The 16,669-nt window shown below is 49.0% G+C and overlaps 1 protein-coding gene across 2 annotated transcripts in view; it reads left to right on the top strand.

The window, feature by feature from the left end:
• Positions 1-16,669, top strand: part of FBRS (fibrosin) — a 319,454-nt gene that overhangs the window by 166,926 nt on the left and 135,859 nt on the right. For both annotated transcript variants that reach the window (XM_069244392.1, XM_069244391.1), the window contains exon 11: positions 10,225-10,305. In XM_069244392.1, the coding sequence (XP_069100493.1) occupies positions 10,225-10,305 (81 nt within the window). The remainder of the gene's footprint in view (positions 1-10,224; positions 10,306-16,669) is intronic.

The following is a 16,669-nucleotide window of genomic DNA, read 5'->3' as shown; positions in this document are numbered from 1 at the left end:
TGGTACACAACGCTGCTAGACCTATCAGTAGTACCCTACATCAAATTGCCCAACAGGCCAGATCTGTTGACACAACACAACCAAAAGATCAGACACCCAGATCCAGCATCGCTGAATCTAGCAATCTGGCTCCTGAAATCCTAGAATTCGGGCACTTACAACTTACCCAAGAATGTATGGAAGTCATAAAGCAAGCCAGAAGGCCATCCACCAGGCACTGCTATGCAAGTAAATGGAAGAGGTTTGTTTGCTACTGCCATATTAATCAAATACAACCATTACACACAACTCCAGAACATGTAGTGGGTTACTTGCTTCACTTACAAAAATCTAACCTGGCTTTCTCTTCCATTAAAATACACCTTGCAGCAATATCTGCATACCTGCAGACTACCTATTCAACTTCCCTATATAAGATACCAGTCATTAAAGCATTCATGGAGGGCCTTAGGAGAATTATACCACCAAGAACACCACCTGTTCCTTCATGGAACCTAAATGTTGTCCTAACTAGACTTATGGGTCCACCTTTTGAACCCATGCACTCCTGCGAAATACAGTTCCTAACCTGGAAGGTTGCATTTCTCATCGCCATTACTTCCCTAAGAAGAGTAAGCGAGATTCAGGCGTTTACAATACAAGAACCTTTTATACAACTACACAAGAATAAGGTCGTCCTAAGGACTAATCCTAAATTTTTGCCAAAGGTTATTTCACCGTTCCATCTAAATCAAACAGTGGAACTGCCAGTGTTCTTTCCACAGCCAGATACCGTAGCTGAAAGGGCACTACATACATTAGATGTCAAAAGAGCATTAATGTATTACATTGACAGAACAAAGAACATCAGAAAGACTAAACAACTATTTATTGCATTTCAAAAACCTCATGCAGGAAACCCAATATCAAAACAAGGTATAGCCAGATGGATAGTTAAATGCATCCAAATCTGCTACCTTAAAGCTAAACGACAGCTGCCCATTACACCAAGGGCACACTCAACCAGAAAGAAAGGTGCTACCATGGCCTTTCTAGGAAACATCCCAATGCAAGAAATATGTAAGGCAGCCACATGGTCTACGCCTCACACATTCACCAAGCACTACTGTGTAGACGTGTTATCCGCACAACAAGCCACAGTAGGTCAAGCCGTATTAAGAACATTATTTCAAACTACTTCCACTCCTACAGGCTGAGCCACCGCTTTTGGGGAGATAACTGCTTACTAGTCTATGCAAAACATGCGTATCTACAGCGACAGATGCCATCGAACTGAAAATGTCACTTACCCAGTGTACATCTGTTCGTGGCATCAGTCGCTGTAGATTCGCATGTGCCCACCCGCCTCCCCGGGAGCCTGTAGCAGTTTGGAAGTTACCTTCAACTATTTGTATATGTATCATCTCAACCTTAAATAGGTACATACTTAGTCACTCCATTGCATGGGCACCATTACTACAATTCAACTCCTACCTCACCCTCTGCGGGGAAAAACAATCGAAGATGGAGTCGACGCCCATGCGCAATGGAGACAAAAGGAGGAGTCACTCGGTCCCGTGACTCGAAAGACTTCTTCGAAGAAAAACAACTTGTAACACTTCGGCCCAACACCAGATGGCGAGCTATGCAAAACATGCGAATCTACAGTGACTGATGCCACGAACAGATGTACACTGGGTAAGTGACATTTTCAATACAGAGCCAACTTCCTACAGTCCCCCACTGGGGAAAAAAACCTTAACAGTAAGGTTCTATACTTTCATTCCTTGTGTATTTGATTTGTGTTACAAATGTAGAAGACTATGCCAAACTGAATATTGCACTGTCAAATTCAGTATTACTTTCCTTAGTTACTGCAAGGTTGCCTCTTCACCCTTTTTCCTAGCACCCCTATAATTATCCAAGTGTTCCTTGTCGATTTATCTGGTTACTTCACCGTTCAGTCTGTTTTAAACTTTTAGCTTTCTTTGAGTACATGGAAAAATTTTGCTGAATGAAGATCACTGGCATGGCCAAAAATGTATTTGGTGATTTCTAACACTGCAAAATGCAGGTGGATTGACAGTCTGTTGTCTTTAGACCTACCCCTGGCAAGTACCATGCGTCATCTTATATTTAAAAGACCTGTTTGGGGAGAGAGAGTGAGCACCTTTCCAATCCGAAGTTTAGAATGTGCTGTTGTGCTTTCTTGTCTTAAAACACATAAGGTTGAGTGTTAGTCTGTCCATAAAATGCACACTCTAGCTTCACAACCTTGTCAAAGGTTGCTCGTGTCGTTTAGTTTATTTGTAAGCAGTTCAGCTGTTAATGCAATCTTGGTCAATTCCTTTTTTCTGTTCTTTATCGCTTCCCTGATTAATTTGGGAAGACATAGGTGGTATTTGTATTCATGTTTGGACACCACTAAAAACCCAAAGAAAAAGCAGCTTCCTGTAACCCCAGTTCTCCATCCTTTGTATTTCCATTAAGCTAATGGAAGTATTGTTGGTGTGGCAGTAGGCTAGTGAACTGAACTGTGACCAGCCACCATTGTTCTGCACTGTATAGTTCCTTGTCTCCCTTAGTGACGGCACATTTTCCCTCTGTGTGAGATTGCATTGGTACTTTAGTTTCTCTGTTTGAGAAAACATATATATTTTGGTGCTGCTCCACAGGCTGGAAATACCCTTGGTTTGCTTTTTTTTTTTCCCCCTTTTGATACAGACTTTATTGATTTTATTGTTGCAACAACATAATATCAACAGGTCACATTTACACCTCAGTTACATATTAATAAACAATTCCCGACTTGGCTTCATCAGAACATGTCCTCAATACATTATGCTAAAGACATATTTAGCAATTATCATATTTAAGGTACTTCATCTTATCAGACCTCACAAGCCCCTGTGCGTCTCCCACACACCCTATTATATTTAGCTGGTCACCCTCTTGCTTCATATACCAGCTTTTCCTGCTGGGCACACCATATTTTAACTCATTTGTCAGAAGTTCAAGCTTGTACCTGGGTCCAACCACCCACCCCTCAGCCAATCATTAAGTACCATCAGTACCTTACAGATAAAAGTTGGACATTCCAAGCCCTTCTTCATACACTTCACGCGGACAGGTGCGAAGTGCAAGTCCAGGGCGAGAGTTATACCATAAGAATTGCTGCACCACTGCATCCATTTCTTTAAACAATCGCCTGGGGCGCTGGTAGGGGAAGTTCTGGAGGAGCTAAAGGAAACAGGGTCATCATCTTATACAGTGGGGTCTGCCATCTCTGGAGGTCATTTCTGATCTTCTGGGTGAGTGGTGTGATGTTACTTGCCCATGCTAAGTGAGGCAAAAGGGCCACTATGATACCAAGGTACTGGAAGCTGTTTCGACGAATAGGAATGTTGCTCTTCTAGTCGTAGCAGTCCCTTGCAGAATGCAACGGGACCAGTATGGACTTGTTGGGGTTAAGCGTCCGGCCCGAAGCCTCCGAGAATAATTTCAACATCTGTAGACACAGGGGTCCACTACTGGCTGGGTTGGCCAGATAAAGGAGTACGTCATCGGCATACAGGGTGATGCAACCCTCGCGGCTGGTAGGCCAAGCCTATCTGCTGATTAGCGGGTCCTCCCTTATGATTTTCGCTAACAGCTCAGTCGCTAGGGCGAAAACAAGTGGGGACAACCCCATTCACCTGCACACGGGCAGTTGGATTGGAGTAAAGGAGCCGTACCAATCTTGTTATCTAGGGCCAATCCCTGCATTTATAAGCACCTAGGAGAGATACGACCAGTCAACTCTATCAGGCTTTTTCAAAGTCCATGAGGAGGAGTGCTATGGGCAGGGCCAAGGAACAACGGTAGGCTAGAGCTGCTTGTAGCAGCCGAAGGCAGTGTCTGGTGCTTCTGGCAGGCATGAAGCCCCATTGATCTGGGTGGATAACTGAGGGCAACACCTTTTTTAACCTGGTAGCCAGTATTGTGGATCGAATCTTTATTTCGATATTAAGGAGTGAAATGGGGAGGTAGGCAGGGCAGTGTATTGAGGGCGGAAGGGTCTTAGGAATCACTCAGATAGTGGCCTGGTCGAGGTACAAGGGGAAATTGCCTGCATGCAGAAGCCAAGCAGACCGGCTCAACAAGTGCAGGGCTAAAAGGTCACTGCACTTAATTATAAAGCTCTGCCGGAAACACATCTTGGCCTGGGGTCTTAGCCGAGGCCAGAGCTGAGATAGCTTCCCTAATCTCCTCTAGCGCTATGAGCTCATCAAGGTCCTTCTCTGCAATTGAGATTCTAGGGAAGGACAACCCCCCCCCTCGTCAGAGACCTCCGTCTCCGACTGGGCCAAGGTCTGTGTAATAAGCGGCAAAGATCTGAGAAATAGCTTGGAACGTTTGGCAGGTGCTGTCTGAGTCGTGGCTGATTTCTGTGACCACCCTGCTAGCTAAGGGTCAGTTTGCCATCCATTATATTAGCCTTCCATTTTTGTCACCCCAGGTCGCGCTGTCGAGGCCTGCCACATGTGCTTTGCGGTTTTGAGGGTGAGATGACAGATTTCTTCCCTAATTAGGCCGAACTGTCTGATAATGGATGTATGATTGGTGTGGGAGAGCTGTATTTCCTTCAGGCCCGTGATCTGCTGATTCCTCACTTGCTCTTACCTGGAGAAGATGCCTGGAACACCCGAAGGGTGTCCTTGCAGGCAGACGATATTGTGCCCGATGATGGCGCAGAGCCTAGATTGTGTCGGTGAGTTACTCTTTCAGGGCCTGGGCATAGTCGCCGTCCTGGAGATACCAAGCGTTCAGCCGCCACAAGGGGTATTGGGCCTTGCCAGTGTCCTCGATCTGTACAAGAAGTGGTGCATGATCAGAGATTCTGTGTGATAGTATCTCTGCACTCGTGACCCAAGGGACATCCAGAGCAGGCATGAAAAGTAGGTCTATTCTCGCGTGCGTATGATGATCTGCCGATGTGTGCATGTACTGCCGCATTCTGGGGTGCCAAACTCTCCACATTGCAAAGGCCCAGTACGCACATAGTCTGCGCGTGCTAGACACAGCAACCTAGCGTTCTCGCGGATCTGGCTTGGTTGTGGTGATCCCTATGGGTAGCGAACTTTGCAGTAGGACTACCACCCCCCTTTAGAGACTCCCGCATGGTATACTGTGTCGTAGACATCTCACAAGAGCATATCCTTGAGCAACACTATGGAGGATGCAAAGTGGTGAATGGTGACAAAAAACGCAGAGTGCTTGATCTTATCTAGGGGCCCATTAACATTCCAGGAAAGGACCTTTTTTAGGAAGCTCCAACTTGTGGGGGTAAACTGTGTTTGAATACATGTAGCGCATTGTGCGTGACAGTTTCCCCAGTGGCGGAGGGCCATTCGTAGGAAGCCCTTCTGGGGGATCGTGAGTGATGTAGACCTAGGTGTGTGATGTGACTACCTGAAAGAAAAAACGTTAATCCATATGAAACACAGCTATAGCATAACTTTAAAACATTCTGCAATTACTTCCATTCCTGAAGCATCTGTCGCCCATGAACGCAACAGAAAACCCAAAACCAAGGTGTCTGTTATGGTTGTGGAGTGGTGGACTCCTCCATATAGTCGGAATTCTGCAATGACAAGGCCCCTGTCCCGCATCCACTCTCGATCAGATCTCCACCCTGTCGATATTACGTCTGCAGGGGATCAGTAATTTCTCCGGACCTTATGACCGAGGGGGGAGTCTAGTCTAGCTAAGGCGGTCACTCGCGTGGACTGGCACCGGCTGCTTCTCCGGGCAACCGGATGCGGCTGGCCCCTCCAGAGCTGATGGTCCCGCCAACTCCAACCCAGAAGACATCATTTCGCTTCCTGCGGTGGGACCAGGTGCGCCCCTGTCTGCCCCTTAATCTCAGTCGTTGTGCCCAGGTCTTAGGGAACCATCCGGATGGGAGGGGGTCTTTTTTGGGCAACACGGTGCCCCTTGGTGAGCCAGTCCCAAGCAGTTTCTGGTGAGTCAAAGGATTTGCCATCCATTAGGACCTTGAGGCATGCAGGGAACAGCAGTGTAGAAAGCTGGCTCTGTATATACTATCTCAAAGTGAGAGATAGTGTGCACAGAGTCCAGGGGTTCCTATTAGAGGTTGATAGTGGCAAAATTAGATTACACTAATGCTTTATTTTGTGGTAGTGTGGTCGAGCAGTAGGCAGGGTAGTGTTATGCATTTGTTGTACACATACAGGTAATAAATGAGAACACACACTCAAAGACTTAACTCCAGGTCAATAGGTTTTTATATAGAAAAATATAATTTTCTTTATTTTAGAAGCACAAGATTCAGAATTCAAGTAAGTACATACATTGTAAGGGACTTGGCATAGGTAAATATGTAACTTTGAAGTAAAACAGTAAGGTACACAGTTTTCGCTAAAATGGCAATAAGCTATTTTAAAAGTGGACACAGTCCAAAAATCAACAGTTCCTGGGGGAGGTAAGTAAAGCACTTACAAGTTCAGTCTCTGGGGCATAGGCAGCACAACGTTGGGGGTTCAAGTCAACCCCAAACACCCAGCAACACAGGGCCACTCGGGTGCAGAGGTTAAAGTAGGGCCCAAAACACATAGGCACCTATGGAGACTAGGGGTGCTCCGGTTCCAGTCTGCGAACAGGTAAGTACCTGTGTCCTCGGGGAGCAGACCAGGTGGATTTTGTAGAGCACTGTGGGCATGGGGGTCACAAACAGGCACACAAATACACCCTTAGGGGCAGCAGGGTGCAGTGTGCAAAGTAGGTGTCTGGTTTGGTATTGGTTTCAATGGAGGGACCCAGGAGTCACTCTGGCGATGCAGGCAGGGCACAGGGGGGCTTCTCGGGCCATCCACCAATTGGACATCAATGAGGACCGCCTGCTGGTCACTCCTGCACCGGTAGCTAGTTTCTCTCTGGCCTGGGGGCTGCGGGTGCAGTGCTTCTTCCAGGCGTCACCTTCTTTGTTACTGGGCAGTCGTGGTCAGGGGGGAGCCTCTGGATTCTCTGCAGGCGTTACCGTGGGGGTGCAGTTAGGTTGTTTCAGGGTGTCCACTTTGTGGGAGTCCACCTGGGGGTCCTCGGTGCAGTGTTTTGTTTCTCTGGACACGAGCCGGGGGTGTCGGGTGCAGAGTGTTGGGACTCACTCTTCCGGAGTGAGGCTGGAATCCCTTTAAAGATGGGTTCTTCTTTGTTGTTTAGAGAGAGATGCTGTCCTTGGAAGTTTCTTGGTCCTTTGTGTTGTGATCGCTGGTCCGGCTGGATGCGCTGCTGTTGCAGGTTCTTTGAGTCTGGAGACAGGCCGGTAGGGCTTGGGACCAAGTCAGTTGTTGTCTCTTTTCTCTGCAGGGCTTTCAGGTCTGCAGTCCTTCTTGTTCAGGTCGTCAGGAAATCTGTTTTCCTCGGTTCAGGGTCATCACTAAATACTAAATTTAGGGGTGGAGGGCAGTAGCCAATGGCTACTGTTGCTGAGGGTGGCTACACCCTCCTTGTGCCTCCTCCCTTTGGGGAGGAGGGCACATCCCTAATCCTATTGGGGGAAATCCTCCAAAGCAAGATGGAGGATTTTCTAAGGAAGGCGTCACCTCAGCTCAGGACACCTTAGGGGCTGACCTGGCTGGAGGGTGACTCCTTGTTTCTCTCATTATCTCCTCCGGACTTGCCGCCAAAAGTGGGGGCGATATACGGGGGACGGGCATCTCCACTAGCTGGAGTGCCCTGGGGCATTGTAACACGAAGCCTGAGCCTTTGAGGCTTGGTGTTACAGTTCCTGCAGGGGGGAGGTGTGAAGCACCTCCACCCAGTGCAGGCTTTGTTTCTGGCCTCAGAGCACAACGGCTCTCACCCCAGGTGGTCAGAAACTCATCCCTCAGTGGCAGGCTGTCACAGACCAGTCTGTCCTGTACTGAATGATTGGGGAAAGTACAGGGGGCATCTCTAAGATGCCCTCTGTGTGCAATTTTTAATAAATCCAACACTGGCATCAGTGTGGATTTATGATCCTGAGAAGTTTGATACCAAATTTCCCAGTATTCAGTGTAGCCATTATGGAACTGTGGAGTTCGTTTTGACAAACTCCAAGACCATAAATGTCTAAGAATGGACTTAGACTGTTTAGGAGGATATTGCTCATGCAGCTATGCCCTCACCTGTGGTATAGTGCACCCTGCCTTAGGGCTTAAGGCCTGCTAGAGGAGTGACTTACCTATGCCACAGGCAGTATTTTGTGTGCATGGCATCCTGAAAGGGGGTGGGATTGTATTGGGGCTGGGCTCTGGACTCGTTTAATTGTGAACCAGGGGGACAACTTTTGCTCCAGTACCCAGGACCGAATCCAGTGTTCCAGAAATTCAGCCACCTGGGTCTTCTCCGCTCCGCCTGGAAATCCAACAAAGCGCAAATTGGTGCCCCTGGAGCGATTTTTCGGCATCCTCACCTGTATTATGAAGCTCACTTGTACGGGTCAGCAGCTGGGCTTCTTTGGTCTTGAGGTCTGTGATTTTATCTTCTACTAAGGAAACCCAGTATTCTACTTCTTTGATGCAGCTCACTGCTGTCTGCAGGTCCTGCCGCAGCAGACTCATGTCTTCCCGTACTTCGCCTATTTTGGTCTCAACGGCTAGTTGTGAGGATTGGATAGCCTGCAGGATGGCGTCCACTCCCTCTACTGCAGGGGTCACTAGTGCTGAGGCACTAGCTCCTGGGGGTGGGGGGATGGTTAAGTGGTAAACTAGTCAATGTGCACGTTAAGGGACCTCACGCACCACCCCACTGGTGTACAGTACGGGGCTATCACCCTGGAGGTGTGGGCTGCAGCCTCATCCATGGTAGTCCTGCTCCATATTGGAGGGTTGCACAGCCACCAGCGGCTAGAAGGAGGGGGGAGGTGGGGCTGAAGGCCCCCAAAGTTCTTGGAATCGCAGTGGGCCCACCACTCTCTCTACAGACCGGTCCTGACTTCGCAGCATCCCTCACCAATCCTCCAGCCTGGCTCTCGCCGCTTCTCCCAAGTGGCTGCAGGTTGCCCTCTCGCACTGTCCAGCATGTGGCATTGGGGAAGGGTACAGTGCATGGTTCCTTTACAGTCCTGCCAGGCCACCGCTTCTTTTGTGGTTGTGCCCCACCGCGGCCTCTTATGCGCTTCTCACTTGCACTCATGTGGTTCTGGCCTGCCGGGGCCCAGACCCCAATCCTGCATCTGGATCAATTTTGGCCCTGTTGCTGGTATGCCACCTCCCTGGTCTCTCCTCTACATGGGGCTGTACAGCACAGGTGGCTAGGTCACTCAGGCACTCCAACAGCCTCTGGGCCTCTGCGCGCCCAGCGTCACACCTCACCTTCCAGCCCAGCTAGACCTGCCGGGGCCAGGCCTGTCTATCTCCCCTCCAGTGACGCAGAATCTGGGCGGCTCAATCTCAGAGCACTGGTGCTTCAGCAAGTGGCCACAGTTGTGCCCTGGTGTTCCTTTGGGTCCGGTGCCGTGGCCCCACCCCCTAGCATGTCTCTTTGCAGTCTGTGGACCCAGGAGGATTTCGGCCCGGTCCCTTCCTCATCCAGTCACCTTCCGCAGCAGGCACGTTGTCAGCCACTCAGCTGGTATGTTGTCTGTTGTGGTGCGGCTGCCCGGTCCAGCCGCCGTGTGAATGGCCAGTGCTCCACAACTGGGGCGCCCCAGGCAGTCACTGGGCCAGTCGCACCCAGCAGGCTTGATGTTTGGCCCTGCACTCCCAGTCCATCCGTGGATCCCTCAGTTGTTCCAGACCACCCCTGGGCTGTCAGGGGGGTCCACAATCACGGTGGTTGTTTTCTGGATGCAGGAAACTTAGGCTCCTGGCAGCAGATGATGGAAGGGTGCAGAGCACTCTTAGAGTGTGACTGCCATCTTGACGCCCGAAGCCGCTCCCTGGTTTGCTTTTTTGTATATTTTAAGTATAATGTATTGAAGTAGAAAACCATAGAAAAAATACCTGGTTTCAAAATATATATATATATATTTTTATTTATTTTTTTATGCATTTTTCTTACTGTTCTGGGAGGCTCACACAAGTGCAGTTATTCATTGTGTGTTAATTTAATGAAGATACCCGTACTGGTGATCTGGTCAAAAAGCTAAGTAACTTTAATTTCCCTGTTATTTTTAATGTGATGTCAGTGTGTTGGGTCTCAAGTGAATGTTTCTGTCTTTGTCTTGGTGTAATCTGTTTCATAGTACGTTCTGTTTTTCAGTTCTATCCCTTTCCTCAAGTGGCTCCTGTTCTACCTCCTGCTGCTGCTTTTGGGTCCCTACAGGGTGCTTTTCAACCCAAGGTGAGTCCCACGTAGGCTTCCATTGATAATCATTGTACAGTGCTTGGGTATGTTATGCTGTGTGCTAATTAGGAAGGTTATGAGGCAGAATGAAACAGGTTGGTGAGAGGAGAGTTTGAAACCAATCGAGGTGAGTAGCCGTTGAATGTTTTCTCAGGATTTATTCATTTTCCAACTTAAGGTTCTTTTCTTATGTGGTTTAGAAACTATAATAGCAAATTCATTGAACCACTTAAAAACACGTAATTAAAAAGTTGGAATGTTATTTAGTGACAACAAGCGTTCAGAATGTAGTTTATCAACTGTTCTCTTCAGTTCTGTGGTAATACTTTATGCATTTTGTGCCGGAGAATTTTTAAATTAATTATAACCTGCCCAGCACCCTTCGGAGCATATATTTCAACCTGAGTGCTTGTTTTAACCAGAGAGCTGTTTTTGAAGTATTTTTATTCAGTCTAAGGTTTCTGTTGCAGGAAAGTGGAATCTTTCTGACACGACTGCCCCTACTTTTTGCCTGGTGTCAGTGTGTTTTGACTGTAATACACTGGGGTCCTGCTAACCAGGAGCCTCATGTCAGTGTTGTCTCCCCTAAATTTGGATGGTAAGCCTGTATTGTGCCTCCCATGGGAGCTCATGCAGCCTGTTTACAGGCCTACCATTGCAGCCCGTGTAAAATAGTGCATGCACCTTTCACTGCAGATATAAGGTTTACCTTAGATCGTGGTCACTGCCCTTACACACTGTAAGTTATCCCTAAGGAAGGCCCTTCAGCCCAAGGGCGGGGTGCATAGCTCTAAATGTGAGGTTACCCATTATCAGGTTTTTAGTGGACACTGGTCATTACGAGATGTCCAACTACATAATGGCTTCTCCAAACCTAGTCATGTTTTATATCAAACATGTTAATCATGCAACTACACCAGTTCCAGTGTCAGTTGCATGATAGCGTGTACTTTGGGGGTTCCTTAGATGATCCCTCATGTCTGCCTTTGCAGCCTTGTAGGGTCTGTATGCAAGCCATTGCTGCTGCCAACCCCAAACACTGTTCTACCCTCCTGCTGCTGAACTTAACTCGGACATGAAAGGCAGAACAAATGATTTCCTATAGAGGAGAGGTGGGGGGTGCTCCTGAGCATCACCAACCTGCTTTAAAGGGCACATTTGGTGCCCTCCTTGCAAAACCATTTTTTTTTCTTTTCTTCAGTTCAGAAGCAAACTGGCTCCTGCTCTGGCATGAAACACACAATGAACAGGGGAGTGACAACCCTCCTGTATAGCTTCACCCCTAGGGAAGTCGTCCGTGCTCTGACAGGTGGTCACTTGATTCTGCCATCTTGGAAACATCTGTAAGCATCTGGCTGGTCAGTCCAGTAGAGTATCATCCCGGTCCTGATTTGTAGATCCTGCTGTCCCATAGACTTAAGGCTCTGCAAGACAGGTGGTAGGTCTGTGGCTCTCCAGAGGTCTGACCTGTCTTCTTCGCAACTTGGAAGTCAGTGGACCCTCATTGGAGCTGCTAGAATAGAAACCCCTGTGCACCAGATCTGTTTGTTGTTACCAAGGTTTGTTGGCTCTTCAGTCCAAAGTGCTCCTAGCTCCAAGAAGCCACAGCCCCATGCATCACACAGCTCTACGACTGACGTCCTCCCTGCAACGTGGGGATATGTTGCGTTTGTGCTGCGGAGGCCTCCTCCCGACTCATTGTGCCTGCTGCAAGAGGGCCCTCTTGGGGTCTCCATCGATTCCTGTTGGCTCTCCTCACTGCTGAGGGCTGTCCTGGACTTACCTGTGAAGGTTGAGTCCCTTGGACCTTGCTGATATCGTCTACTGCAACTCTTTGTGCATCCTTCCTCTTGCATTTGCCAAGGCTTTGGTCACTGACCCCCTCTGCAATTCAACTGGCGTGGGACAGCTTTTGGATGATTCCTGAGATTCTTCTGCATTGCTTGGATGCCGCAGCTGCCTCTTCTCGACAACTGTCCAACAGAAGTGCCCACAAGAAGGGTGGGCATTGCTGTCCTGCACTCCCTGGGAGACTCCCCCTCAGGTACTCCCTGTCTGGAATCCAAACCTGGGTTCCACTGACCTGGTCCACAGGTCACTGCAGCAGCTGGGCAGCCGAGGTCCCCATTGACTTCAATGGGAGGTAGGGCTGGCGCCAAGTCAGTTGTCTCTGCGGGTTATCAGGTCAGCAGTCCTTCTTTGTGTAGGTTGCAGAAATCTGGGTTCACTGTCACCCCTAAATACTAAATTTAGTGGTGTGTTGAGGTCTGGGGGGGCAGTAGCCAATGGCTAATTACCTGGAGGATGGCTACACCCTCTTTGTGTATCCTCCCTGTGGAGAGGTGAGCACATCCCTAATCCTATTGGGGGAATCCTCCAATCTCCAGAATGAGGACTTCTAAAGGCAGGGGTCACCCCAGCTCAGGACACTTCAGGGGCTGTCCTGACTGGTGGGTGACTCCTCCTTGTTTTTCTCATTATCCTCTCCTGCCTTGCCGCCAAAAGTTGGGCAGTGGCCAGAGGGGTGGCCATCTCCACTAGCTGGGATGCCCTGGGGTGCTGTAACAAAAGGCATGAGCCTTTGAGGCTCACCACCAGGTGTTACAGTTCCTGCAGGGGAAGGTGAGAAGCACTTCCACCCAGTACTGGCCTTGATCATGGTCACAGAGTGGCAAAGACCTCTCCCCATGTGGCCAGAAACTCGTCTGGTTGTGGCAGGCTGGCAGAAACTGGACAGCCTAGCACTAGAAGTCGGACTGGTATTCAGGGGGCATTTCTAAGATGCCCTCTGGGTGTATTTTACAATAAATCCCACACTGGCATCATTCCCAGATTTCAGTGTAGCCATTATGGAACTGTGAAGTTCATGTATGACAGACTCCCAGACCATATACTCTTATGGCTACCCTGCACTTACAATGTCTAAGGTTTTGCTTAGACACTGTAGGGGCACTGTGCTCATGCACTTATGCCCTCGCCTGTGGTATAGTGCACCCTGCCTTAGTGCTTTAAGGCCTGCTAGAGGGCTGACTTACCTATGCCACAGGCAGTACGAGGTGGGCGTTGTAGGAAGTTGGCTCTGTATGTGCTATTTCAAAGTAAGGAATAGCATGCACAGAGTCCAAGGGTTCCCCTTAGAGGTAAAATAGTGGTAAAAATAGATAATACTAATGCTCTATTTTGTGGTAGTGTGGTCGAGCAGTAGGCTTATCCAAGGAGTAGTGTTAAGCATTTGTTGTACATACACATAGACAATAAATGAGGTACACACACTCAGAGACAAATCCCGCCAATAGGTTTTTATATAGAAAAATATCTTTTCTTAGTTTATTTTAAGAACCACAGGTTCAAATTCTACATGTAATATCTCATTCGAAAGGTATTGCAGGTAAGTACTTTAGGAACTTCAAATCATCAAAATTGCATGTATACTTTTCAAGTTATTCACAAATAGCTGTTTTAAAAGTGGACACTTAGTGCAATTTTCACAGTTCCTAGGGGAGGTAAGTATTTGTTAGGTTAACCAGGTAAGTAAGACACTTACAGGGCTTAGTTCTTGGTCCAAGGTAGCCCACCGTTGGGGGTTCAGAGCAACCCCAAAGTCACCACACCAGCAGCTCAGGGCCGGTCAGGTGCAGAGTTCAAAGTGGTGCCCAAAACACATAGGCTAGAATGGAGAGAAGGGGGTGTCCCGGTTCCGGTCTGCTTGCAGGTAAGTACCCGCGTCTTCGGAGGGCAGACCAGGGGGGTTTTGTCGGGCACCGGGGGGGAAACAAGCCCACACAGAAATTTCACCCTCAGCAGCGCGGGGGCGGCCGGGTGCAGTGTAGAAACAAGCGTCGGGTTTGTAATGGAAGTCAATGGGAGATCTAGGGATCTCTTCAGCGCTGCAGGCAGGCAAGGGGGGGGTTCCTCGGGGAAACCTCCACTTGGGCAAGGGAGAGGGACTCCTGGGGGTCACTCCTCCAGTGAAAGTCCGGTCCTTCAGGTCCTGGGGGCTGCGGGTGCAGGGTCTCTCCCAGGTGTCGGGACTTAGGATTCAAAGAGTCGCGGTCAGGGGAAGCCTCGGGATTCCCTCTGCAGGCGGCGCTGTGGGGGCTCAGGGGGGACAGGTTTTGGTACTCACAGTCGGAGAGTAGTCCTGGGGTCCCTCCTGAGGTGTTGGATCTCCACCAGCCGAGTCGGGGTCGCCGGGTGCAGTGTTGCAAGTCTCACGCTTCTTGCGGGGAGCTTGCAGGGTTCTTTAAAGCTGCTGGAAACAAAGTTGCAGCTTTTCTTGGAGCAGGTCCGCTGTCCTCGGGAGTTTCTTGTCTTTTCGAAGCAGGGGCAGTCCTCAGAGGATGTCGAGGTCGCTGGTCCCTTTGGAAGGCGTCGCTGGAGCAGGATCTTTGGAAGGCAGGAGACAGGCCGGTGAGTTTCTGGAGCCAAGGCAGTTGTCGTCTTCTGGTTTTCCTCTGCAGGGGTTTTCAGCTAGGCAGTCCTTCTTGTAGTTGCAGGAATCTAATTTTCTAGGGTTCAGGGTAGCCCTTAAATACTAAATTTAAGGGCGTGTTTAGGTCTGGGGGGTTAGTAGCCAATGGCTACTAGCCCTGAGGGTGGGTACACCCTCTTTGTACCTCCTCCCAAGGGGAGGGGGTCACAATCCTAACCCTATTGGGGGAATCCTCCATCTGCAAGATGGAGGATTTCTAAAAGTCAGAGTCACCTCAGCTCAGGACACCTTAGGGGCTGTCCTGACTGGCCAGTGACTCCTCCTTGTTGCTTTCTTTGTTCCCTCCAGCCTTGCCGCCAAAAGTGGGGGCCGTGGCCGGAGGGGGCGGGCAACTCCACTAAGCTGGAGTGCCCTGCTGGGCTGTGACAAAGGGGTGAGCCTTTGAGGCTCACCGCCAGGTGTCACAGCTCCTGCCTGGGGGAGGTGTTAGCATCTCCACCCAGTGCAGGCTTTGTTACTGGCCTCAGAGTGACAAAGGCACTCTCCCCATGGGGCCAGCAACATGTCTCTGGTGTGGCAGGCTGCTGGAACTAGTCAGCCTACACAGACAGTCGGTTAAGTTTCAGGGGGCACCTCTAAGGTGCCCTCTGGGGTGTATTTTACAATAAAATGTACACTGGCATCAGTGTGCATTTATTGTGCTGAGAAGTTTGATACCAAACTTCCCAGTTTTCAGTGTAGTCATTATGGTGCTGTGGAGTTCGTGATTGACAGACTCCCAGACCATATACTCTTATGGCTACCCTGCACTTACAATGTCTAAGGTTTTGTTTAGACACTGTAGGGGTACCATGCTCATGCACTGGTACCCTCACCTATGGTATAGTGCACCCTGCCTTAGGGCTGTAAGGCCTGCTAGAGGGGTGTCTTACCTATACTGCATAGGCAGTGAGAGGCTGGCATGGCACCCTGAGGGGAGTGCCATGTCGACTTACTCGTTTTGTCCTCACTAGCACACACAAGCTGGCAAGCAGTGGGTCTGTGCTGAGTGAGAGGTCTCCAGGGTGGCATAAGACATGCTGCAGCCCTTAGAGACCTTCCTTGGCATCAGGGCCCTTGGTACTAGAAGTACCAGTTACAAGGGACTTATCTGGATGCCAGGGTCTGCCAATTGTGGATACAAAAGTACAGGTTAGGGAAAGAACACTGGTGCTGGGGCCTGGTTAGCAGGCCTCAGCACACTTTCAATTGTAAACATAGCATCAGCAAAGGCAAAAAGTCAGGGGGCAACCATGCCAAGGAGGCATTTCCTTACAGGCGTGTGTAGGAAGTTGGCTCTGTATGTGCTATTTCAAAGTAAGGAATAGCATGCACAGAGTCCAAGGGTTCCCCTTAGAGGTAAGATAGTGGCAAAAAGAGATAATACTAATGCTCTATTTTGTGGTAGTGTGGTCGAGCAGTAGGCTTATCAAAGGAGTAGTGTTAAGCATTTGTTGTACATACACACAGGCAATAAATGAGGAGAACACACTCAGAGACAAATCCAGGCCAATAGGTTTTGTTATAGAAAAATATATTTTCTTAGTTTATTTTAAGAACCACAGGTTCAAATTCTACATGTAATATCTCATTTGAAAGGTATTGCAGGTAAGTACTTTAGGAACTTTGAATCATTACATTAGCATGTATACTTTTCACATAAAACACAATAAGCTGTTTTAAAAGTGGACACTTAGTGCAATTTTCACAGTTCCTGGGGGAGGTAAGTTTTTGTTAGTTTGGTCAGGTAAGTAAATCACTTACAAGTCTCAGGTTTGGGTCCAAGGTAGCCCACCGTTGGGGGTTCAGAGCAACCCCAAAGGTACCACACCAGCAGCTCAGGGCCGGTCCGGTGCAGAGGTCAAAGAGGTGCCCAAAACACATAGGCTT

The sequence above is a fragment of the Pleurodeles waltl genome, chromosome 7 (genome assembly GCF_031143425.1).
Source record: "Pleurodeles waltl isolate 20211129_DDA chromosome 7, aPleWal1.hap1.20221129, whole genome shotgun sequence".
Taxonomy (NCBI): Eukaryota; Metazoa; Chordata; class Amphibia; order Caudata; family Salamandridae; genus Pleurodeles; species Pleurodeles waltl.
Note: the sequence above shows the minus strand (reverse complement) of the source record. Positions and strands in the feature narration are given on the sequence as shown.